At 27.9% G+C, this 26,336-nt stretch overlaps 4 protein-coding genes across 7 annotated transcripts in view; 3 read left to right on the top strand and 1 right to left on the bottom strand.

Moving 5' to 3' along the window:
* LOC107166568 (uncharacterized) overlaps positions 1-9,504 on the top strand; it is a 238,667-nt gene extending 229,163 nt beyond the window's left edge. Inside the window, exons 18-24 of one of the 2 annotated variants that reach the window (XM_089229101.1) lie at positions 1,279-1,479; positions 1,581-1,731; positions 2,573-2,801; positions 4,682-4,811; positions 5,032-5,167; positions 5,754-5,957; positions 7,939-9,504. In XM_089229101.1, the coding sequence (XP_089085227.1) occupies positions 1,279-1,479; positions 1,581-1,731; positions 2,573-2,801; positions 4,682-4,811; positions 5,032-5,167; positions 5,754-5,957; positions 7,939-8,558 (1,671 nt within the window). In that variant the 3' untranslated portion in view covers positions 8,559-9,504. Of the gene's footprint in view, positions 1-1,278; positions 1,486-1,580; positions 1,732-2,572; positions 2,802-4,681; positions 4,812-5,031; positions 5,168-5,753; positions 5,958-7,938 lie in introns of both variants that reach the window. The other variant, XM_089229100.1, reaches the window with a different exon arrangement.
* A 941-nt stretch (positions 9,505-10,445) lies between these two features.
* LOC107166567 (mitochondrial disaggregase-like) lies at positions 10,446-14,995 on the bottom strand. Of its 2 annotated transcripts, none has more exons than XM_089229102.1 (11): positions 14,668-14,995; positions 14,305-14,579; positions 14,048-14,093; positions 13,782-13,975; positions 13,485-13,711; positions 12,759-12,873; positions 12,514-12,692; positions 12,277-12,438; positions 11,494-11,641; positions 11,220-11,431; positions 10,446-10,821 (listed from the first exon to the last, which is right to left on the bottom strand). In XM_089229102.1, the coding sequence occupies exons 2-11, from the start codon at positions 14,558-14,560 to the stop codon at positions 10,588-10,590; spliced, it is 1,773 nt and encodes a 590-aa protein (XP_089085228.1). In that variant the 5' UTR covers positions 14,561-14,579; positions 14,668-14,995; the 3' UTR covers positions 10,446-10,587. The 2 variants fall into 2 exon arrangements, with proteins under 2 accessions (XP_089085228.1, XP_089085229.1); XM_089229103.1 differs by having other exon boundaries at positions 14,686-14,995.
* Positions 14,996-16,903: 1,908 nt separating this feature from the next.
* LOC107166566 (Pre-mRNA-splicing regulator female-lethal(2)D) lies at positions 16,904-20,209 on the top strand. Of its 2 annotated transcripts, none has more exons than XM_089229104.1 (5): positions 16,904-17,469; positions 17,830-17,966; positions 18,205-18,386; positions 18,453-18,607; positions 19,361-20,209. In XM_089229104.1, the coding sequence occupies exons 1-5, from the start codon at positions 17,325-17,327 to the stop codon at positions 19,915-19,917; spliced, it is 1,176 nt and encodes a 391-aa protein (XP_089085230.1). In that variant the 5' UTR covers positions 16,904-17,324; the 3' UTR covers positions 19,918-20,209. The 2 variants fall into 2 exon arrangements, with proteins under 2 accessions (XP_089085230.1, XP_089085231.1); XM_089229105.1 differs by having other exon boundaries at positions 17,328-17,678.
* Positions 20,210-22,856: 2,647 nt separating this feature from the next.
* On the top strand, positions 22,857-25,618 carry beta-PheRS (phenylalanine--tRNA ligase beta subunit). Its single transcript, XM_015515297.2, has 12 exons — positions 22,857-23,009; positions 23,095-23,210; positions 23,267-23,322; positions 23,382-23,536; positions 23,604-23,670; positions 23,764-24,030; positions 24,091-24,270; positions 24,342-24,517; positions 24,575-24,863; positions 24,926-25,136; positions 25,199-25,357; positions 25,433-25,618. Exons 2-12 carry the CDS (start codon positions 23,153-23,155, stop codon positions 25,582-25,584), a joined length of 1,770 nt encoding a protein of 589 aa, XP_015370783.2. The 5' UTR covers positions 22,857-23,009; positions 23,095-23,152; the 3' UTR covers positions 25,585-25,618.
* Positions 25,619-26,336: the final 718 nt, after the last annotated feature.

Genomic DNA, 26,336 nt, shown 5'->3' with positions numbered 1-26,336 from the left:
CTTTACGGCTATCACCAAGGGTTCCCTCTAATTATCAAACCTCATAATTTTGATGGTTACAGTAAACTTGTCTATTAGTGACATCAAGGGTGTCATACATTCCCTGACACTGCAAAAGTGGCAACATCGTTGAGCTTCTTTACAAACAAAACTCAATGAAATTAAACTCTCCATTAACCCATGGACAACTTACCTTACCAAAAGACGTCACGAAGTTGTAATTAATAGAATAAGAATTGGACATACTTGACTTACACATCGTCACCTCATGAGACTAGAAGACCCAGACCCATGTACAACTTGTGGGGAAGCTCTAACTGTTAAACATAATATCCTCCTATACTGTCAAATCTACGCAGATACCAGAACAGTCTTAAGTATACCTGATCATAGGTATACATCATATATGAAGCACTTGGACCCGATCACGAAAACACTATCAAAATCATAAAGTTTCTTAAAATAACCAAATTGTATAACCTTATCTGACATTTGTATTTTTTCTCTTTATCTTTCTCTCACTATCTATGTTGCACTTATATATTTTAAAGTTATACCTTTATAAATAATCTAAATTGTACTTAATATTCATAATGTTATTTTGCACCTAATTTAATGTTTACGTTGTACAATTTGCCAATAACCTTAGTTGTTGCGGCTTTAATAAATAAAAAAAAATGTTAACTTGTTGATTACTGCAACGACTCGGATTTAGAATGCCATACGTGGGCACCCCGTCATATCCGCCCTTTCAAAATGTTTATCCGCAATCTGCACCATACTATTCCTGTTAAAGATGTAGAGAAAGCCCTCCGGGATTTGGGCTTCTCAATCGTAACATTTTTAATATCGAATCTATATCAAATATTTTATCTCAATTTGTTACACAATAAAATTTCCTCATTACTTCATTAATTTCACTTTTATCCACACTCTTAAACTTATTACTATCTAAGAATACTGTCTCTTATCTCCCCCGAATCCAAAATCATAAACCACCAATTTCTATTGCCTCTATGCTATTTTAATTTTTAATTAGCTTATGTAATCACTATCTGTAATTGTTGAACTGTAATAGTTACTAACTAACGTTTCTAAAAATAAATAAATAAATAAATGAATAATGTACGACTTAAAAATTTTGGACATAACTAACGTTAAACGACTTACGCTATACCAGTGCTGTCAAAACAATCGTTCAACTTTTGATTCGAAATGGTTTAGAATTTATTTGAATAATGATAATCGTTTTATTTTTTTATTCCCTCGAATATTAAGGACGATGGAGGTCAAAGTACTTCAAAACAAGATGTGATTATCGTATTCGGGTGTGCCTGTTGCCTAGTACAATCGGCGATGTCTCTGATGCTGCTGGTCACTCAATGGGTTAGACACCCGACGTGCATTGTTTACTTGAAGATACAGCTGTGCTTTGCAATTATAATCCAGATGTCCATGTTTCTGTACACAACAAAAAATGTAAATGTTCGTCGTTATTATTTTAATTACAATACTATTGTTTTTATTCTCAAGACGTTCTGTTCCGAACGCGCTTAACGACAACAATTTGCCATTTTCAGAACGATTATGGATATTTTTCACTGTACTTGCAAATAGTGACCATAGTGGAGATAACGTCGCACTTGAGTCAGTTGCTCATCGTCTATACGGAGATAATTAGTTTCCCGCAGTTTTCCAATATTAAACTTCCCATTATTGGGGTAGCGACAAGTGAGGATAATTTATCTATTAGTAACACGCGAGATGTGTTTTTTTTTTATCTTCTCCATTTGGTGATAAATCCTATAATCTTAAATAATTAAAATATACTACGTTATCCATTTACCTGACGTTTAATCAATAACCGTCATATTTTTATTTCGTTATTTATCTTTTCCCTAAAACAAAATAATACAATGAAATTGGTTACCCTTCAACAATATTTTGGTTGTTATTGTTATTATTATCATTATTTTTTTATTTTTTTTTTGTTATATGGTATATAATATTATGAAATGTCTACATTTGTAGAAACATATATCAATATAATGTAGAAAATAAGTATACAACAATATGTGATAAAAACATATATGTATATACTTATAAATTACGGCATTTATAGATACATTTTAATTTATTGTTCATGTCAATTTTCTTTTTGTACTAAACAAAATACGATAATATATTACATTATTGCCTACACACGTATAACAATTTATAGAAATTGGCATTTAGATTTTGATTTAAAATTCCTGTCAATCAAAATAGTACAACCTATATTGTTACTCGCAGTCCTTATGTTTTTGAATTTTTTTTTTATTATTATCACTGTTTTAATTTTCAATTACAATGTGGTAGTTTAGTTCTTTTTCTTTTTTTTTCATATAAATTTCCTGATTTAACGTAAGGTTTAAGGTTTACAGCGTAAACGATGGCAGTAGAGGAGTAGTATGTGCAAACAGATCCTCCTCTGCTGTCGGTTCTAACAGGAAAAAAAAAGGTTTAGAACATACCAAAACTAGTCGTTGGCATATATGCATATACTTACAATGTTTTTTTAATGTTTTTTCAGCTGCACCCGTATTATTTGTGCTCAGTATTATGTTAAGTCTGAATATTATCGGCGCTAAGCCTATTCGGCCATGGTGGTCATGGGAGAATTCAGTGTTTATCTACATTTATATCATAATCTTCGTACTGCTCATGATTATGTACCTGTCAGTATTAATAGTGACCGTTCTTAAGTTGAAATTTATTAAGCAAAAACTTCAACGGAACACACCGACCAGTATGAAAAAAAGGTAAGATATTCTAATCAACTACTTCCGTGGCCATTTATTCGTAATTGTATTCATTAAGTTTCTTTTTACATCGTAGTAAAGCATTTTATTTCACTTAACGATTGAATTTATGGTTTTCACTAGTCAGATTTAATTAGGTTGGTGCACATTATTGTAACCATTAATCTTATCATGCCTACAAATCGTCGAAGTCATTTCAAAATTACTCTTGTTCAATAGTTATTCAATTATGGGCCAAATTCCACCTAAAATTAGCAGGATTTAAAAAAAGTACCTACTATTAATAATTAGGAATCAAACAAAATATTTCAATGTATTAATTAAATAATATATAAAATGATTAATAATAATAATAATAATAATAATAATATTGCATTGACTTATGGAATACCAAATGGCACAATACCACGGAAAATAAGTTAAGAGAAATATTAAGCACTCTTTTGAACTCTGGAATAATTGTATTATTAAATTACCTAATAAGCGCTTAAAAACAGCCCACTATGTATACTATTATTCCTTCATATTGGATATTATTATTTTTTTTTTATCCGCAATACTTCAATAACTAATTTTAACTTCTATTGTGTCGATATATAGGTAATGAAAATAATTAGGTATCTGGTATATTTTATTATCACGACTAATTTAAAAATTGTTTTTTTTTTTTAATTTATGGAGATTAGCTAAAGAAATAGGAATACAAAAAAAATAAATTAAGAAACTATTTTTGATAGACGAACAATTTTTGAATTAATGACAATTATTAATTTTATATTTCTATAATATTTTAATTTTGATCATATTTAAAATAAACAAATAATTTGTAATTAACAAGTAATTTATTGATCATACTATTTTGAGATTTATATAAATAAAAACAATTAAATAATATACTTTCAGTATTTTTATTAATCTATAGAAACTAAAGTAAACCAATTTTGATACATTTTTGAGATCATATAACTTAAAGAGATTATGTCAAAGAAAACGTTCAAGAATAATTCAAAATTATATTGTAAGTTTGGGTTGTTGTACCATTTAAAAAAAAGTAAAATAACAATACAATAGCAAATGCCTGCTTTGAAAATTAAATTAATATAACTCCAACGCAAATATAAAATAAATATTTAAAAATATTTAAAATAAAAACATCTTTATTCAGTATTCAATTCTAACATATACTATATACTTATATAATATATCTTAGCTAAATTTTAAATGTTTTTTTCAACTATAATGCATTGCAACTGCTTATCGATTAAAATTTAAAATGTCTATTCATACCGAACCAAAATATTTATCAAACTAGTGTAATTACAAACACTCGTTGCAGTAATAGTGTACTTAATATATATATATATATAAGTTAAAAATCTCTTATTTGAGTTAATTCTCATAAGAATTTAAATTAATATTTTTTTTCCAATATTGACCCAAATAACTAATAATAAGTGGCTTGAAAGAATGTAATTTCATTGTTCCCAATGGCCGATGTCGCCGAGGGCTTATTCTTAATAAAAAAATATAAAAATAAAAAGTGGCTTGAAAAAAACTAATTATAGGAAAATCACTTAATGCTTAAATATCAATATAGTAAACTCCGTATAACCTTCCCAACTTTGTATTTTACTTTCTGGGAAAATACAAAAACAAAACTTTATGAATGTAACATGAGGCACACGCTTCATAACATCGTTATGTTATTCTCAAGAAGGAAAGTTTTCAATACTTCAACTGTAACCTTTCAAAATGCATTTAATCATGTTTAGAGTACTTGCAGTTAGCGAACCGTGAAATCCTTTATTTTTACGAAGTACTTTAATTTTTAAGCATGTTTATTTAACAATATTGTACATATTTTATTATTCAACGTTTAGAATGGGACTCATAATCAGATCAGTAGCTATTCTGCTAACCATCATCGTAACGACTGTTTCCAGTATCCTGCACATAATCTATATGGAAGGCTTTTCTAAATATTTTTTCAGTTCATCGTGCGCCATACAAGTAAGTGTACACCATCTAAAAATGTAATCGTAGATATCGTTGTCTGCTTGTCTTAAAATGCAAAATATTTACGTTTTCGAATTCATTGCTTTTTTTCAACTCAATTAATCATTAATCACCCAATTAATAAACATTTAATATATTTATGTATAATATATAATATTCATACCATATAATATTATATTTATTCTAATGTCAATCCATGTGACCTTCAATTCAGGGTTTCGTTGTATTGTATTGCTACGTGTTGCACTCGGAAGATCCATTTGACTTGAGAACTGTTTACAGGCCAAAATCGTCACCGCAACAATCAAGCGATGATAACCATTCGGATTCTGCCGGAAGTCCGTTGAATTGTAAGTATGTGACCAGTAATTACCGACACAGTTGGGGAGAGAATATTCTGCCGTTTAAATGATTAGTGGTATAATTTATTTACCGGCACACGGTTGATGATTTGATACGTGGTGTGAATACGAATCACATCACGATCGATAAATTTCTATAAATACTTCACGTATATTTTTAAATTATAAAAAGCAGTGAAGTTTAAAATAAACATTTTTCCATTTAATACTTCACAATTCAAAAAAAAATGTTTTTGAGTGATATACCTAATTCAAAAAGTTCGATGTGAATAATAAATCAAAAATCAACTCGTTTTGCGTATCGTAATGAATTCGTTATTGTTTCATGTCAAAAAAAAACCGATATATCTATACTATTATTTTTATTGTATAAAACATCAATCGTGATTAAAACAAATAACTGTGATCAATATCACCTAAACGCCATTTAAGTGTATATTATAGTAATAGATCTCTAAATGGTCAATAACACGATAAAAAGAAAATGCCAACAATTAAATAAACAGCCTATGATAATATTAATCTGTTTAGTAATAACTTTTAGTGTAAGAAAACTAAAATTTTAAATTTTCAGGTTTTCCTAAGAACACTACAGACTACGAGATAAAACAATCGATAAAGAGTGACATAATAGAGATAACAGATAATCCACAAGAGTATTTTATCACGCAAGAAAAGCCAGTATCGATTGTCAGCAACCTTACTAGCTCGTTAAAAAAACTCGATAGCAATAACGAGCCTAAAAAATCCGTGACATTTCGTCACGACTTAATTACAGGTAAAATTATCAGTGCCAAATGTATGGACATCAGGAGCGTGATTAAGGGTTGATGAGAGATATAGACCCCCCCCCCCCCACAAAAAAAACTTTTATTTTATTGCTAACATTTTATATTTGATGGCGTAGATTACTGGAGTAACATATGATCCCCCTCCCAACAAAAACCAAATTCCTAATTACGCCACTGATGTCATATTGTATAAAAAATTATAAACATTTAAAGTATCTACCAACATACAAAAGATATAAAATATAATTATTACTGTAGTTGTGTTCCAAAAGACATTTTTAAAGTAAAAATATTCTCACTTGAACGTGAAGTCGTAATTATCATTTCTATTAGCATAGCTTGAGTGGAAAAAAAAACAAAATAAAACATTAAAATAATTTACTTTTGGTGTTTTAAAACATATTTTATCGTTGTGTATCCGACCTTATTCAGGACTATCTTTCCAAATCAAGTAAAAAAAAAAAAATGTTTATTTTTCAGAAGTTGAATTATCGTTCGAATTATTCAGGTGCGTGAATTTATTCTGGTTAATGTTCTTCATTTAAAAATAATTTGAAATATTTTGGGAATACAGAATAATAAATGTGAAAAAAAACTACAATAATTATGTAAAATATTTAAATTCATGCATATTATTATTTTGATTCATATGCCTTGTTTTAAATAAAACATTTTTTTTTTTTAATTATTAAATATTATTTTAACAATAGGTACACTTAATTAGTGTTTCTGTAAATGAAATGATCTTGGTTATTTGTAAACTATAAAATAATACCAGATTCAATAGTTATTATTACATAATGCCTACCTAATGGTATTTATAACCTAAGCTATAGTCATATTTCTAGAATTATTCGAATACAGCTCAAAGCTTGACTTATTTATAATACACAAGGCATTACAAGCAATTTAAATTACCCCAGTTTTTTTAAAAAATTTTTAAATTTATACAATGATTAAATTAAGAATAACGAAAGTATACTCCTATGTCCTATGAAGCATCATTTATTTATTATTTTTATTTTTTTCCATTACAATACTATCCAACAGCATATCGATGGTAAATATTAGTAATCGAAATCATTACCCGCTGCATTATTAAAGCGTTAATATATTTTAAACAAAAATAAAAATATTCCTTAAGACAGTTTTATTTCATTTTGATATTTTGGAATAATTTTTAATGTTATAATAGTATTTGTATAGTAAACCTATATAATATTATAAATGTTTAAATATAAACATGCTTAATAAAATAACAGAAAGTGCATGACAATGCCTTAGCTATATGAACATAAACTTATTTTCATCTGATGTCATTATTTGATTTGATCTAATAATTTATCGTATCAATTTTTTGTTTTTATTAAATTTTACTCATATATGTTTGTTGTATAGATAGAGTATTAAAATATCATATATTACAATATATTCTGTTTACGTAATCTTTGAGGTATAACATATAATTTTTTTGTACAAAACATATTTACTTCGCGCTGAACTTTAGTAAATACAAGTTATAAAATCTAACTTGTCCGTCATAAAAATAAATATATATATATTATATGTTTTATAACTTTGAAAGATAACATAATATTATTAATAGTCATTGTGCTACTAAATCATATTGATGCCCGAAGTTATAATGGAATTATTATACCGTTAATGCGCTGATGCGTTGGAACTGATGTAATATATGAGTCACTTTAGTCTTTAGATAATATAATATTCAAATACTTCTTTGTAAGATATGAAGTGTCCGCTGTCCACTTTAAGCAGCGTTAGTATTTTTTCGAAACCTTTTTTTTATCGGTTTTTATGCCTTTTAATATATTTCTTTAGATAGTCGTATTTACATATAAATAATATATAAGAATAAAAAAATATATTTTATATATTTTGATTTGTATACAATTTATAAATCATATTCCAACGACATATATTTAATGTTTCCGTTTTACGATGCAGGGTGTCACGAAAAGTCGTCCGACGGCCACGACACTGACAGTGGATGCGGTGATTACTGTGACAGTGGAGAAAAGAGTTGTTGTTCGTACCGGAACAACAGTCGATCACCATTGTTGGAGACGACGGCCATCGATTCTGCAGACATGGTATTGGTGGACGACTGGCCACCGGTGGACTTCACGGATGCTGCCTCGCAACCGACCTCGATGGCGCCACTGCCGGCCGGAAGCGACACTTCTATCCGGTGTGTGGTGCAACCGCCACCCGACATGTTGGCCACGCACGTGTGCGTTGAAGTCGGCCTGGTCAAACAACACGCAACCACCGCGGACGGTTCCCCGACAATTGTGGTGTGCAGTGTGGACGTGGAACCGTGCCGGCAGCCCCATATGTTATTCATGTCCGGGGTTACCGACAAATCGTCGTCGACGGCACCGGAACCTGGGGCCGCAGACGGTTCCGGCGGCGATAGTAACGACGATGACGTTCTGGACCGAATATCGCAAGACTTGGACTATCTGTTGAACCGGAAAAACGTCATCGACCCGAACGTGATCGAGTCGGATGACGACGGCGACGCTGAACGCAACCAGAACAAGAAAACCAAAAACCTAACCTAACTATGAGACGCAAGACTCGTCGGCTTTGAAGGAACTCTAAACTATATCCGATCATGCCCCAGCGCCCACCGAATCACACTTACCGGACGGTGATCACGTTTTTGGTTACCGTTTGCCTCGAATTTATAATCATTTTCGTATTATTAGTATTATTATTTAAATGTTAAAAATAACGATGAATATTTTGTTTTTGTTCATATCATTATCAATGTAAAAAATATTTGTTAACGGCATTGTATAATATAATCGTTGTATTATTATTAATACGTTCGTTTTTCGAATATGTAATTACGATTATTATTATTTTGATCATCATAATATCGTCGTTCTCAAATTTTTTGTGTACAACTATAAAATACTATTATTATTTATACTCTTTTTTTTCTTTGTAAGAATCATCGTATGCCACGCGCGATGATTTTCGTAACAAAATGTTATATAATAGGTACATAATTTTTGTGTTATTTGTATTTCATAATATACCATTTACATGCTGCAAATAAATACACATGAATAATATAATGTTACCTATTGCAATGTATCATGTATGTATTGCTATTATAATTATAATTATTTGTGGTATTATGATTCCACGGTTCGTAGACTATATGCAGCTCGAAAGTTCGTTAATTTTCGTCATTTTCATACGAAAATGTAATTTTTCGGGCTCCCGTCTGGATCATAATTCATAATCACTTCAATTTACTACCATTTCATTTTACTGCAACAGAAACCAAAAATACAGAGCCAATCGAATAAACAATTATTGTATTGTAGCCTGTAGAAACTTTGTCGTTGGTAAGCTCAATTTTCAATAGTTTTTTCAAGAAAACAATACATTTTTAAATCAACTGTATTTGTTATGCGTGTTAAGTTGAGCAAAAGAATAATAATGACTTGTTTGTGTGCAAGCAATTTTATTTAATAAACAAACAAAAAATATTTATTAATTGTGTACTATTTTTTAGGAAACAAAGAAACAACGTAGTTTTATTTGATAAACAGATTGAACACCTCAGAAAATAGAGTGTTCAGTTGATATTATTCTGTGGAAAATTTTTAAAAAGTATAACAGTGTGATCATTACAAAAAAATATTTTTATTCTTTATATAATAAATATTTATATCATAGTACTAGAACCCGAGATGACTGGACGATCAATTCTGTTATACCAGTGATTACATTTTTTTTAATGTACCTACCCTACCAAAATAGGTAACATTTGAATGACTAAGATGATAGAATTATAGTTTGACTAACACAGTAACAGAGTAAATATTATTATGCATTTTAGAATAAAAAAAGCGGTTAAGTGGATGTCGCCCTGCAGTACAACAGGTTACAAGTGGGTTACTGTAATGAATGGTATTAAATTTTAATTCAATGATGTAATATCATTGTATACGAAAAACGATTCTGAGTGGAGATGGTTCATCAGTCTAGGATATGTTATACTATATTAATTATATTGTTACAATTTCAAAAAAAAAAAAAAAAACGTTGTCTGTAATTATTTAATATTATAAGATCAAGAAATTGTATGTTTTTTCTCCTTTAACTGCTTTTATTTCGAGTACCGTTACGAAAATCGAAAAATGACCTCTCTAAAGTACCACCTCAAAAACATTACCTTTCAGAAAAAATGCTACACTTGATACTTTTAAGCAAGTTTAGAGGGATAAAAAGTATTTACAGAATAAAAAATAAAAAAAAAAAACATCATTGGAAAACCAATACATTACTCGCTTCGCTCAGAATCTAAAATATTATGCATTTAAAATATTTATTGAAATAAATGTCAACAGGTAACTGACCAAATAATAAAACAAATTGTGAGCCATTTGCTGTGAAACTCATTAATTTTAAAAATATATAATAAAGTATAATATTATAAATAGTTATCTTATTTATTTATACATATAGTGCAACGGCAGAAATAACAAACATTACACAATAGTACAATGCTATATTAATATCACAAACAATCAGAAATAAGGTACTTTTGTCAATATTTTAAAGATAATTCCTTTATATCTTTAAGGAGATATTTCCGTGATCGCCTTTAGTGATATCTGCTTCAATTTTTACTACATGGTTCTTTTTAATCAATCCTTTTTCATGTGCTTTAGCTAGTTGAGATACAACAGACCTTTCCACTTCGTGTTTAATTGACCTTGCTCCGTAATTTACATCATATGCACCAATTATAACATGTTCAACAGCACTATCCCATTCAATTTGTATGTTATGTTTTTTCAAAGCCTGAAAAAAATGTGAGTTAAATAAATATAGAGCCAGACAGGAAATATAGTTCAAGGTATACACCATACAGGACCATAGTACACATGCTTGAACATTCAAGATGTTTCCATTTAGAGAAGAACTCAAACATTAATAAGAAATTTGAAATAAAATTAATATTGCTACCTTTGTTATAAATATTTAAAATTTGTTATGACCGTAAGAATATTTTTCTCCACCAAATTTAATTTTCAATAGTTTACTACAAAATTAATTTTAATAATTGTTTAACATAATCTATAGTTTAGAATCTAAACTAAAGATTAAAGAAAAATCCTTGTATAAAAACAGTATAGTTCAAATTATTACTGTATTAATTATTTGAATTCCAATAACCATCAGAAATATTTACGACATACCAATTCTTTCCAGTATTGCAATTCTCTTTGAACAATAAATTTCAATTCCATTTCTGAAAATGGTAGAAAGTACACCACTTCATTAATACGGCCCAAAAATTCATCTCTTTTGAAATGTTTTTTTAAAATAGGTTTTACAATTTGATCTTTGAATTTTTTTGAGATTAATGTTGCAATTTCTTCATGTTTTTCAGTTTTTTTATCAGATAGCCCTAAATTGAATAATTATTATAAACATTTCTAAATATTTATTAAGGAAAAAAATAATTCTCACAACTATCTTCTATTAGTTTATTTTGACGTTGCTCATTTCTTAGTTCTAAAGCATGCTCTGCAATTTCACTACTTGCTAAATTTGATGTCATAACAAATATGGCATTTTTGCATACTATCGTTTTTCCTTTACCATCGGTTATACGGCCCTATATAAAACAAATTACATAAACATATACATCATATTTAAATCATTTATTTAATTAGGTACCCATAAGTTAGAGATAAATTAAAGCCTATTAATTCATCATAAGATAGAACACATTTAAAATAAATATAAAGAGGTCATTCTCTAACCTAACAGTCCAAAAAATATTACTTGGTAATGAGATGCAACAATATTATAATACATAATATAACCATTACTGTGGCTCGCATATAGACTAATTATTATTGTGCTTTAAATTACTGTAGCAAATAAAAGTAGACAGACGATAATAAAATCAAAAAATAACGTAATAGTAGATAGTACAAAACAGAAGGCTTCTATACTTATTATAGAGATTTTTTATAAATTTGAATCAAGAAAAAATAGCAGACTAAACAAAATAAATAAAGCAACAGACCATTCTAACCCATCACAATTTGAAACCAATCAAAAATTATATATTTAGGTTGAATAGTTATCATTCTGACCTAGATATCTAAGCTTATCTTAAAATTAAAATAATAAACATATATAGGTAGTTAAATTATTTAAATAAATAATATTTGTTAATTAAAAAGTACAACATAAGTGACATCACAATAGAAATTATAAAGTTTTAGTAAATATATATCTTACCTCATCAAATAGTTGTAACAAGATTGTCAATATGTCTGTATGAGCTTTTTCTACTTCATCAAACAATACTACTGCATTTGGATTTTTAGCTAACTGTTTTGTAAGGTAACCACCATCATCATATCCAACATACCCTGGTGGAGAGCCTATCATTTTAGCAACCTATTAAATAAAGATCATTCACAAATATCATATTAATGAATTGTATTAATTTTAATCTTTTTTTTTTTTACTAACTTCATGTTTTTCTTGGTACTCAGACATATCAAGTCTAATAAACCCATCTTTGTTGTTTTTGTGTAGGTAGCTAGCAATTTGTTTAGCCAATTCTGTTTTACCGATGCCAGATGAACCAAGAAACAAAAAAACTAATGGATGTTCATCATCTGTCCAGCCATTTTCTTTACGTCTGATAGCTAATAGTTAAAGTATAATAAATAAGCAACAGGTAATTAAATCAAATTTATATAAATTTATACAACCAGATGCAACTTCATTAATAGCATTTTCTTGACCAATTATTTTTTGTTTTAATCTCAATTCTAATGGAAAATTTTTACGTATTTCTGCTTCCTTTTTATTTTTAATAATTTCAAACTGAAAAATTATAATTTTAAATTATTAACAAAATTCATAAATATGATACCTATGATTATAAATTTGTAAATATATCCAAAAACTATTATTTAAACTTTAAAGGAATCAGAATCTTTTTTAATTTTATTATCATTTATTATGAAATTTTGCCACAACCACTTAACATATATATTGCCAAATTCAAAGATGAAACAGTTGAAATATAAGAAAAAATCTTTAACATAATATAATTTTAATCCACTGCACATTTATTTAACAACACCACTTGTAATTTATAATTGATCAACATTTATTATTATATCGAGAAACAAAATATTTTTTCAAAATCTATTAAAATATCTATTTTCAATTTTAGAAAAAAAAAATATTGAAATTATTAGTAGTAAATTCTTAATAATCTATTAGTGAACATAGGTCGGTGGTGATTTAAAAATATTATCATTATGTAATTAAATTACTAGTTTGATGATTTATAATACAAATAAATAGTTAACAAATATTAATAATCAGTGTGTGTGTAAAAAATCAATAAATATTAAATAGTAAATACTACAGAGTATAGAATATTTTGGTTTTTGGATATATTTACTGAGTAATACATTAAAATCTACATCTTTCTCATAATCTGTGAGCAGTTCATAAATTGTTATGTCTGTGACCAAATCTATTGGTTTATGGCCAGAAACTGATTTTAAATTAGGATCTGCTCCATAATTCATTAGAACTTTTAATGATTCAATATTATTTAATAATGCTGCATAATGTAAAGCAGTAAATCCTTGAAATGTTGCATTAATATTAAAATTTTGCATAAAATGGTTTTCTCTAATTGAAAGAACTGAAACGAAATATTTTAATTTTATTTTTAAGAATATAAAATATATGTATACTATGTATTATGTATTTACCATCTGAAGGGTTAATATTTTGCTTTCGAGAAACATTTATACAGTTTGTAAACCCATCACTCAAATTTGGATCTGCTCCAGATTTTAATAAAACTGCTAACTGTTCATATTTGTTATTTGATGCAGCCACATGAATCGGAGCCCATCCAAATAAATGGAGTGTATTAGCTGCCTTAGTATTATCTTTTAAAAATCTAAAAATAAGTTTTTTTTCAGAGTATTAAATTAAAATGTCAACATCTTTAATGATAATAAAGATAGTTTACCTAGTTAATTCTTCTGTTGATCCTTGATTTATTAGGTCAAATATATCTACAAAAAATACAATTCATCAACCACATGTAGGTGTTATCAAAAGATGAGTTACTAAAAAAAATTATTTCTGAAGCACTGGTATATCAGTTAACAAAATATAGGTAGGTTGGTAGGTATTAAGCAGAAATTGTATTGATTCAGAGTAAAATAAATAAAATAAATTGATTCAAAATTGCAAGTAAAACAATAAAAGTAACTTTTAACTCACTTTTACTACTGTACCCAGCATAAAAAAGTGTAATTGCTAACAACCATTTCCACGATGGAAGTTTAGTCGTAGAAGTATTGGTGTCTTGAAACAAACGGTCACCAATTACATGTATATTTGGACGATGGACATTTGTACAATTTTGACGTTTTAGGCTTTGAAAACTTAATTGTCGGCATAATTTCTGCTGAACAAAACATTGAACTCGCAAATACTTCAAATTTAGATGTCTGTTAAAAACGTTTCGGATACTCATTTTACTTCAGTTAAGGCGCCTGTAGCACACCAAGTACCAACAAGAATTGAACAGTTAAAAAAAAAAAAAAAAACCCGTAAAAAATTGAACTGTAGGAGATCACATACTACCACAACATTAATTACTTGATGCTATTAATTATTTTAGGTGCTCATTTCATTTTCATCTACTCGGTGGAATGTCGTGTAGTATTATATCGTACATTACGTAGTTAGTACCATAAAGTATTATTATAAATATATATTATAGTAATATTACTCTATGGTTAGTACAGTAGTCAAAAATACTGAGCACGATTTAAGATAACTAAATTATAATATATTCATTATTCATCCATAGAATGCCAGAATATAATAAAAATATTTTTACAATAAAATATCAATAGTAAATAATAAAATAATAATAAATATTATAATCATAAATACTTTAAAATAAAATCGTAAATATTAAACATGAACTAAGATATACAGGACTGGACACTGTTGGGTGGGCGGGTATGAGGGGTACGGTCAGTAAATGTTACGCCGCTCCTTTAAGTGGATCTGGCGCAATCTATGAGAATAACTTTGCAACCTAATTAAAACACAATTTGCATGCTATAAATACATATTTCAAAAATAAAACATAAATATGGTTATTTTAACACATTATAATATCATTCTATACTGTACATGCTTTAAGCATACTGTTTTAAATTGTGTATATCGTTATAACCTCCGTAAAAAATTTAAAAATGGTTAACAACTGTTCTGTGTTACTGTGTAAAAGTCGAAAGCACATTAAAAAGTACTCGATATTTCAAGCTCCGAAAAATAAAGATACTTCTGAAATATGGTCCAAAATTGTATTAACTAATAGAATGAATCAAGACTCACTCGAAGTAAGAATAAACAAATATACATTAATAATATTTTTACCTAATCATTTCATTTCTTTTAGTTATTTTTTGGAACTGTTCGCCAAGCTTCAGGTCCTAATGATCATCCTTCCACACCAACATTCATACAAATATACAAAATTCTATCTGTTTACTCTATACTTTATTCTATACTTCATGAAAATGATGGTTATATATTAATTTATTAATTTCTCATTTTAACATTTTAAATTAATTTAATTGAATAAAAATTTAAAAAATACTTATTTAATTTACAGATGTTTCTGAAAGATCAAAAAAAATTAAGGTATTAAAGGACTTACTTGATACATGTATTGAGAAAGGAAACATTGAAGTTGATTCAGTGTTTGATGATCATAATTATTACAAAGCTTCAGCAGTGGATTGTGTGGTCTATTATGTTTGTGGCTATAGAACTAGGCAATTAGCTAAACGTTATAAGTGTGAAGAATGTACAACATATTTCAATAGTTCAACAAAAGCATCTGCAAATCCTGTAGCTGCACTAACAAATATAAAATCCAAAGGCTGGTTATTACATCCTAACCATAATTTATTTGAATTTATTAGATATATAGAAGATTTATTTACCCAGTACTGTAAATATGCTGATGTTTTTGAATTAACTGTCAACCACATGACTGAAAATAATAAACAGTTTTTGTTTCCATGCTCCCTGCATAAAACCGATGTTATGTCTGATATAATAACATATTACATTACAATGTGCATGCGGCAGTATTCAGTATTTCAAAATAGAGAGCAAAACAAATTAAGTTCAAAAAAAAAAAAATTGTCAAAACTAGTCAACACTTAATTGTAATTTTATTACTAAGTAATATTTTTAGTTTAAATGTATAATATATAAATACAGAATGATAAATATTTTAAATAATTTTCGCACCTTTTTTTATTTGGAGTTTATATATTTTATAACCAATTAACAAATGGTTAAAATTTAAAAGTTGAAACATCTATAACACTAGATCATAGTATTCATGGTAAATTAAGGAATAATATTATTCTTTATACAATGCACTAGATGTTAATGATATTCGTCGTTACTCGTTACTTAGTATTACTAAGTAATAACATTAATAAACCAATTCGTCACCAGATAGCGTAAGTTCCACTTAAAGGAGTGATGCGTAACATTGTCTGACCGGCTGATAAGGCTCTGTGTCCAGTCCTGTATATCTTAGTTCATGATGTTAAATAAATAATGATATCTATCTGTGATAATATAATGATTAAAATGACTATCTCAAGAGCTGATAAGTGATAGGGGTACTTGTCCCGAAATTTCATGGATGATTAAACTATCTTAAACCGTGGTCAATATCATTAGTCAATCGTGGTCCATGGAAAAGCTAATTGTTGATAAGAACTTAACCTCAATATAATATCTATTCTGTGCTAATGCCTAATTGTACCAACTTCTGAATAGTGAATATTGACAATATTGTTATACTTTTATTATTGTTCATACTTCAGAGTTCAGTTCAGATTTCTTGAATCTTGTCTTGTTTTGTAATTACCAAATATTAGTGATTTCGTTTAATTCAAAACAAGGTTTCCAATTTTTAATTTGTATTTTAAAATATCTTTTACATGTTACAACTTACAAGTAACGAAGTAACACTTTTCTATTCTTATGAAATGCTTTTCCAGTAAATTCAAGTTTCAGTTGCAATATTATGAACACATATGTAACCCCCACGTATGTTGTGTTTGATAGATGAACTATGAATTCACTGAGAGAATCGTCCGTTTGTTAATGGAAGTGTCTACTTTTTTTTTTTTGAAATGTTTTCATAACAACTTTAATTGGACGTTTTAAATTTTGGTGCGATTTTGTGCGAAAATATGGTCGAAGAAAATCGAACAGGTTTTGGGCAAGTGGACATCGTTGATGATGACAATATGGTCCGATTGCCGCGGCAGCGTATTGTCGATATGTATAAAAACGCGATGTCGCGCGTTCGCGTTTTAGAAGCAAAGGCGAACGAAGGTACTATTTTCTCATTGCGATATGTGAAATGCATACAAAAATTACAATTTCACAATTTTATTTACATACTTTATACGAAAAGTGATAAACTATAACTATACATTTTACGGTTATTTACATAAAATAAAAATTTATGATTTTGTTGTTATTCGACATTGACTGCAAATTAAGCTTTTTCCTCCAGGCTGTGGGTATTTTACCTTTTAAAGGTAGGTCACTACAAATGTGTTTTTTGGGGAGTTCATGTTCGTAAGTAAAAAAACATGTTTGGTTTGTCTCAATCGGTCTACAGTTGAGCACCTATTAAATCTCATTATTATCTAATTGACATGATTGTTTTGAAATATACAATTTTTTCAGCGTCAATATGTATTAGGTGTAACCTATTGTGTGACAAGAAAGAGCGAACAGACCAAGAATTTCGCAAATTAGTTTTACGTGAAAAATGTTTACTAAGAAAATTGACTATTAAAGAACAAGAAATACAAGATTATGCTGTTAGTATTTGGACATATTATTATTCTGATTGTAAATTGTATAAATTCATAATTTTTATGTTTTATATTCTTATGTAATATGCAATTATAATTTTTTTTAAATATAGATCACACTCATAAAAAAGAAAAATTCTAAATTTTTAATAATTAGATGATATATCATCAGTTTATATTTATGCACTGTAATTCCAGTTATATTTCTAAAATTAACAATACAATTAAGGTATTCATTTTTTAGGCACAATTATCTGCAATGCGAAATTCAATTCAAAACAATTCATTATCTTCACTCAAATGTTCGTTACAAGATCCAGCAGTAAATCTGTTGATTCAAAGATTGCGACAAGACTTATGTGCTACAAAAATTAGACTAGAAGAAACCCAAAGAGAACTAAATGCCTGGAAATTTACGCCAGACAGGTTAGTTGAGTTCATAGTTTGTTAAAATTATGAAAAAAATTCAAAATTAAATCATAATGTTGGCAGTAATACCGGAAAAAGATTGATGGCAAAATGTCGTTTACTGTATCAAGAAAATGAAGAACTTGGTAAACTAGTAAATAGTGGCCGAGTAGCTAAACTTGAAAGTGAATTAGCATTACAGAAAAACTTTGGTGAAGAAGTTAAAAAATCACAATCAGGTAAATCCTGAAAACAAATATGTTTCATATATTTTATTTGCATTCCATATGGCTTTTAAATTCTTAGCTCAGCAATAAATGTTTTTGTTTTATAGAAATGTGAATTTTTTTTGTAATTGAAGATACTTTTTATAGTTAAACAAAATGTTCTAATATTAAACTTTGCATTTTGAAGAAAGTTTCTGTTTTGCCTATTTTATTCATAAAGATCTCTGCTAATCTATGACATATTTAATAATTGCTTTTATTCAAGGCGGGGGGGGGGAAGGGATGCTCAATTTTATTTTGCTACCTCTAGTCCAAAGATAATTACAATTGAATATTTGAACTAAATAAAGTCCAAAAATTTATATGATTCTATAATCTTATGTTTGTTATTTTTAAATTGCAAAGACGTAATAAAAAATGTAATCATACTTCAATGATGTTAAAATATATACAATGATTTACGAGTATAGTCCATGAAATTCTGCACAGTAGTAATGTTTTTTAATAAATTCACATAGCATCATGATATCATCTAATTCCTGTAATAATATATGAAATGATTCAAAATATGTCTACATTTTACAATACTACTTAATACCATGCATATATCAAATATTCATATAAGGTGAATTATTTGACTTTATTACAATATCATTCATAAAACTCCAAGGAGGAGAAATCAATATTTCCCATTGTCTTCCTAAAACATCTGTGGAGTTTGTTATACACAATAACTTAATTATACTTTTATTTTATTTTTATTAGAATTGGATGAATTTTTACAAGACTTAGATGAAGATGTAGAAGGAATGCAGAGTACGATATACTTCTTACAGAATGAACTTCAAAAATGTAAAGCTTCTGTTCAGAGTACAAACAATACTGAAAACAAAGAAACTAATCCAAAATCGATTGTTAACGGTATTAAAAAAGATGAAGATACTACAACTGAGACATTAACAAAATCAAAAACTGAAATACCATCTCGATTGGTCAAAACTAATTCTGATAATAAGTCAAATAAACACAGCAAACCAAAAGATTCAAAGCAATTAAATGATGATATAAGTAATAAGCCCAAAGTAAAAAAAATACGACCAGCAACAGTAGAAGGTACAGATCAAAGTGAGCAACTTCCTAAAGTACATAAAAGCAAGCACAAATCAGATGATACTAAAACTGATGATAAAAGAAAAAAGTCTGAAAAAAGGGCCCATAGCAAAGATGAAATAGTTCATAAAAAATCAAAAAGTGAGCTTCCCAAGAATATTGAAGTTAAGACTCCTGTTGAAGTAATTAATGGACTACCAAATGGTTCATAAATATTGTTATTTTAATGTTAATTTTCTTTTATCGATGTTTAATTGTTGATAGAAAATATCTATTGAATTATTTTCCAACGTTATTTTTTTATATTAAGGTTTGAATAAGTAATTTAAAAAAGATATTCTTATCAAAATATTGTATAAACATTTTTATACTTAAATATTTAGAACACAATTTTACATTTTGACTGTAACTATTTAAGACTTAAACATATGTGATTCTTTGTTCAATACAATTTTAATTAAACCTAGAATGTTATGGTTTAAAATAAATTATGATATTTAAAAAAGGCTTCTTAATATGTTAATGAATAGAACAAATGCAGTACAACATATTTTTTAAGTTTTGTTCTAGTACTATCAAATTTTTAACATAATTTATATTTATCAGTTATATTTTTAGATTCAATATAAAATGAGTTAAAACCTAAAATATTTTGAAATAAATTTTCTTACATAAATAACAGATTATATTAAGTAGTTAACGGTGTTAACACTATACAATATTAAAATTAATTGGAGTGAGTAGTTAATTCAAAATATTATATAGATATTGTAGTGCAGTTTTTTTAAAGTAATATTTATAACTAATATATCAACCTTTTATTATGGAGTTAAAAAAATAATTCACAAACTTTTTAAAATATGGTTTATAATTAAAATATTTGAAAGATATTCTTAGCTACTTGTTATTTATGTTACAAAGATAATGTGTGCTTATAAAATTGACTTGTACATAGTACCCAGCAGTTCATATTAGACATATTCAAGATTCAACAATATTTTAAAGCATATAAATACACTTTTGAAATTTAAAATATGCTGTATTTTTTGAAATAAAAGTTTCTTTAATTCATAAATATTCAACAGACTTCAAAATGATCATTTTCTAATTTTTTTTTAAAAGTAGCTTTTAATAAAAAAAAAATGATTTTATGATATTTGTGAATTGCATGCCATAATAGGCTGTAAGATTATAAATCATATATATTACATTTAAAAAAAAAAAAAAACTGGAATACAATATCTGAATTATATTTTAAATCAGAGTTAACAACTATAAATTAATATAATTTAGCATAAATTAAGTTAATTGATTATGATATGTCATCCTGCTCCTAGGTACGTCACTTGAGTTTATACTCAAAAAATATTATGTGCGATTGAAAAAATGTTGTATAATATATCGAACCCTATTAGGTAAAAGGGCGTAAGCGACAATTTTGGCAAAAATGAGATATTGGTATCAACATTCTGACGCATCGTTCTGTAAAATGGCTAAGCGACAAAATAAACCTAAGCATGTCATTTTGCCATTTAAATATTGGACGAAAGCGATATGTCGTTTAGATAATAACTTCAAAATTGAACGTGTCATTAATTTCGAAAAAAAATACGTAAGCGACACAAAAATAATAATTTAATTAGGCGTAAGCGATGATTTAATTGGTGCTTACTGCTTACAAAACTCGTTCTTAACGATTTAATCGTTAAAAGAGTAGTGTAAGCACTAAGCGTCATGCACTATTTTACACGACAAAATGTTATTTTTTGTAAGCACCGAAAATGGAAAGTGTAAGCATCATTGAGCTATATTCGAACATTTATTTTATTGTAAGCGACATAAGTTACACAATATTAAAAATATTATTTTTATGCTGTAATTGTATTTTCGAAATAATTTTTTTATAGCTACACATCTAATTTTAATGAAAATCCATCGGATGTTCGATTTTTAAGGTGTTCTTTTTAGTTCCTGTAAGACAATTAAAATGTCGCTTACGCCGTTTCATCTAATATGGGCTCGATATCATGTTGACCTAATAAACCATGTAAACTAACATTCATCGCAACAAAATTCGATGCTTGGCCCAAAACATTTTCCACTTTGAAAAAACCTTGTTTTTGAAGAGAAACATTTTATAGTAGCTTATAACATTGTACATTATAAAAATTTTAAATACCTAATTAACATGCATTAAAGCAAAATATGTAAACAGTAACAAGCTAAAGTTCGAAAATCAATATCATTGGTAGAAGTGGATTTGAAAATAATTTGTGGAAATTAAGGGCGGTAATGATCCAATTTTAATCGTCCTTAAAAGTGACCACAGAGTCCGATATAATGACGTTAAAATGTTAAAATGTACATTTGTCATGGCTAAATAATATATGTTATTATTTTAGCCATGGTCTTAGTTATTTTAAGTCAACAGAAAACAATACAAGTTATGCATGCTCATTGAACTATATAATAATTATTAGTTGACAACAATCAGGCCCTATTTTTATGTGCACCACGACACACAATGTACACCACTAATGTACAAGTGTGCACACTGCACATAGGCGCAATTTGGGGGAAGCACCCCTCCAAATATTTATCCAACTTCCACATAATAGGTACAAATATAAATTAAAAATTAACCCTGAGTAAGTTATAAAATGCAAGCCTCTCCCCCCCCCCAAAAAAAAAAAATTAACCTTTGTTGCGCCTATGAGTATGCATTACGGTCTACAAAATGAAAATTAAACGATTTGGTACCTACAAGATAACATGAATGTTTCCTTAATTTTGTTATTTTATTTAATTGCTTTGTTAAATTATTATATTTATATACACAATACACACACATATAAAAATTGCTTTTCCTAAGACAGTAGCAACTATTGAGAATACAATTTTGGTTTAAAAAAGTAAAATCAAGTGTTCAGTCCGAAATTTTACAAATGAACAAATGATAGGGCATGAATTAAAAATATAACATAATAATAATATTATTTATTAGTTGTCATAAATTTATAATTATAATATAGTTCAACGCGCGTGACACACCGAGGCACAGCCGCGCAGGATAAAAAATAAAAATGTTATTCATTCGCTATCTATGATTTTTCTTATCAGTTATTAACCGGTTAATCGTGATAGTAATTGATAGTAATTTACACGTGACAGATGATAATAACAAAACAATAATTATTATTATACCTATCAATATTTTTTATACTGCACGTCCACATTAGTAGTATTACTGTATTATTATAATTTATAGTGTCTATAAGTAGTACTTTACACTGTTACAACTCTAGTAAGCTATTGCTTTACACAGTACATACCTAAAAACTATCGTAATTCTTAACTAATAATATTTTCCTTGATTTGATAATTTACAGCTTACTGTTTATGCGCTCAGGATTTTAGTTTTTTTCGTACGTCCAATTAAACCGAAAAATGCCGACAATCAATATTAAAAGGGATCTGCTTTTCGAGGCGCTTGGAACGACTTACAGTAATTATTTTCAATACATCTGATGATAGATATTTTAAATGTATTCTCTTTTCCAGCCGATGAAGAGTTTGACAATTTGTGCATTTCGTATGGATTGGAGCTCGACGAGGTGGTAAGTATTAATTTTATTATTATTCAAGTACATATATTTTATGGAATTGTAAAATTTAGACCTCAGAGAAGCAAATGGTATCCAAAGAACAAAGCGAGTCCAAATCTGAAGGTGCTTCTGATGATACGATTTACAGAATTGACATACCAGCCAACCGTTATGATTTGTTATGTCTTGAAGGATTAGTGGATGCGTTACTGGTGTTTCAAAATAAGTAATCCAAAAAACTTCTAGTTACTCAATACCATGAAATCTTCAAAATTTTGTTTAAATAATTTTAGGATAGAATTACCCCGTTTTAAAGTCATTCAGTCGAAAAAACCATTAAAAGTATTTGTTAAATCTAATGTGAGTGCAATTGTATTATGAATTTAGGAGTTAATTTAAAAAACTTATAATATTTTAGTGTTTATTTTTACATACATTTATTTGGTAATGTAGACTAAACAAATTCGGCCTTATGTTGTCGCAGCGGTTTTAAGAGATGTCACATTAGATTCAGCAAGATATGCCAGTTTCATTGACTTGCAAGACAAACTACATCAAAATATTTGTAGAAAGCGATCACTTGTTGCTATTGGTACTCATGATTTAGATACAATTGAAGGACCATTCACGTATGATGCTTTGCCGCCAGAAGATATAAAATTCAAAGCATTGAATCAAACAGAAGTTCACAATGCTGCAAAATTAATGGATATTTATTCAGTAAATAAAATAATTTTGTGACTGCTAGAGTTCTTACATTTAATTGATTTTTCTTCTTAGACACATGCTCAATTGAAACAATATTTGAGTATACTTAAAGATAGCAGCGTATATCCAGTTATTACAGATAATAATGGAATTGTACTATCGATGCCACCAATTATTAATGGACATCATTCTAGAATTACTTTAGAGACCAAAAATATTTTTATTGAATGTACAGCAACTGATTTAAAGAAAGTATGTACATGTCTTTATTCAATGCTGTTATAAATTTAATCATTATTTATTTATTTTTTTTTTTTTTTAAGGCCAATATTGTGTTAGACACGGTTTTGTGCATGTTCAGTAAATACTGTTCAAATAAATATACAGCAGAAAGGTGTGAAGTTATATATCCAGATGGGTCAGTAAAATTGTACCCAGAATTGAAATATCGTAAAGAAATGGTGAATCGGAAAAAAGTTAATTCATATTTAGGAATAAGGTATTTTGGGATTTATAGCGCATATATTGAATACTGACTATAATAAGTAATTTTTAGTGAAAATTTAGATAACTTGTCCTCTGCCTTATCGTCGATGTGTTTGAAATCGGCCGTTTTAAAAGAATCTGACATGGTTGTCGTTGAAGTGCCACCAACTAGACATGATATTATCCATGCATGTGACTTGTATGAAGATGTAGCTATTGCTTATGGGTATAACAATATACCTAAAACATTACCAAAAACAACTACGATAGGCTCTCAATTACCCATCAATTCTCTATCTGATAAGATCAGAAATGAAATAGCATATTGTGGCTTCAATGAAGTACTAACATTCTCCTTGGTAAGTTTATGAGTTATGAGTGGATTCATTATAGAGAGTAATTATTACTTTGATTTTTTTAGTGTTCAAGAGATGATGTATCAACTAAAATTCGGAAACCATTTGATGCTCAACGTACTGTATGCATAAGTAACCCAAAAACATTAGAGTTCCAAGTTGCGCGTACTAATATTTTATCTGGACTTTTGAAAACAACCTCAGCTAATAAAAAAATGCCTCTACCTATGAAATTGTTTGAAGTAACAGATATAGTTCTTAAAGATGTCACCAGTGGTTAGTTATTGCATGCAATATTTATAAGGTTACGTAGCTAAATGTTTTATTTATCATTGTAGAAGTTGGAGCTCGTAATGAAAGACATATGTGCGCCATATATTATGGTAAAACGCCAGGGTTTGAGATTATTCATGGCCTCATGGATCGGATAATGCAAATGTTAGACATAAAATTTTCTGCTGAAAGTGGCAACACCTATAAAATTAAAGCTGCTAATGGTAAACATATTAAATATGAAATATAAAATTGTATTACATGAAGTGTTGATATTAAATCATTTATTTTAATTTTAGATGAGACTTACTTCCCTGGTCGTTGTGCACAAATAATTTATCAAGGGAATGTCATTGGATTAATGGGTGTTCTGCATCCAGAAGTGATTACTGCCTATGAACTAACCATGCCATGTTCTGCATTTGAAATTAATCTTGAACCATTTTTGTAAAAATGATTAATAAAATATTTATTTATTTTTCAAATTGGTTTTATTTTAATTTTTTATCAATGAGCTTGTTCCTTGTAAAAACATCATCAAATATTTAAAACAAAATTTGGTGATACAATATTAAAATTTAAAATAAACAAACTTTTTTCAATACATTTCATTAACCACTTAACTAAAAACATCAATCATTTTATAATTATATTTAGTTAAATTATATTTTTTTAAGTTTTATATTTTTGATTGATCATCATTCAAAATATTGCTTAATGCATAAGATGTGCCTGTGTTTAAGTAAATACTCTCATTATTAATTAGTTAGACAGCATTTACATGTATGAGTAAACAATTTATTGTATTTCGGTTAGAGTAATAATATAATAACCTGTAAAATACTTTAGTTATCAGTATTTTAATCTTCTTAAACATAAAAGTATATTAATTCTATACAACTTTGCTTTTTTTTCATACTGACATTGATAATGCCCAAATTAATTTGATTTTCCAATATCCCATAACTGAAAAACAATTATGAGGTGAAACACATCTTTAGGCACTCCAGCTTAAATCGGATTCATGGGCTCTGTTGTTACAACCATAAAGTGCGAGAATGGTTTCTATAGTAATAAATAATCATCTATCTCATTTTTGTATGAAAATAATAATAAATTAATTCAAAATTTAATTTTTCTTACACATACAAACTTAATACATTTGATTGCATTATTTTTTTTGTTCATATTTTCTGCAAAGAA

The sequence above is a fragment of the Diuraphis noxia genome, unplaced genomic scaffold (genome assembly GCF_037042655.1).
Source record: "Diuraphis noxia isolate RWA-SAM2 unplaced genomic scaffold, SU_Dnox_SAM2 contig0005, whole genome shotgun sequence".
Taxonomy (NCBI): domain Eukaryota; kingdom Metazoa; phylum Arthropoda; class Insecta; order Hemiptera; family Aphididae; genus Diuraphis; species Diuraphis noxia.
This window is presented reverse-complemented; position numbering and strand designations above follow the sequence as displayed.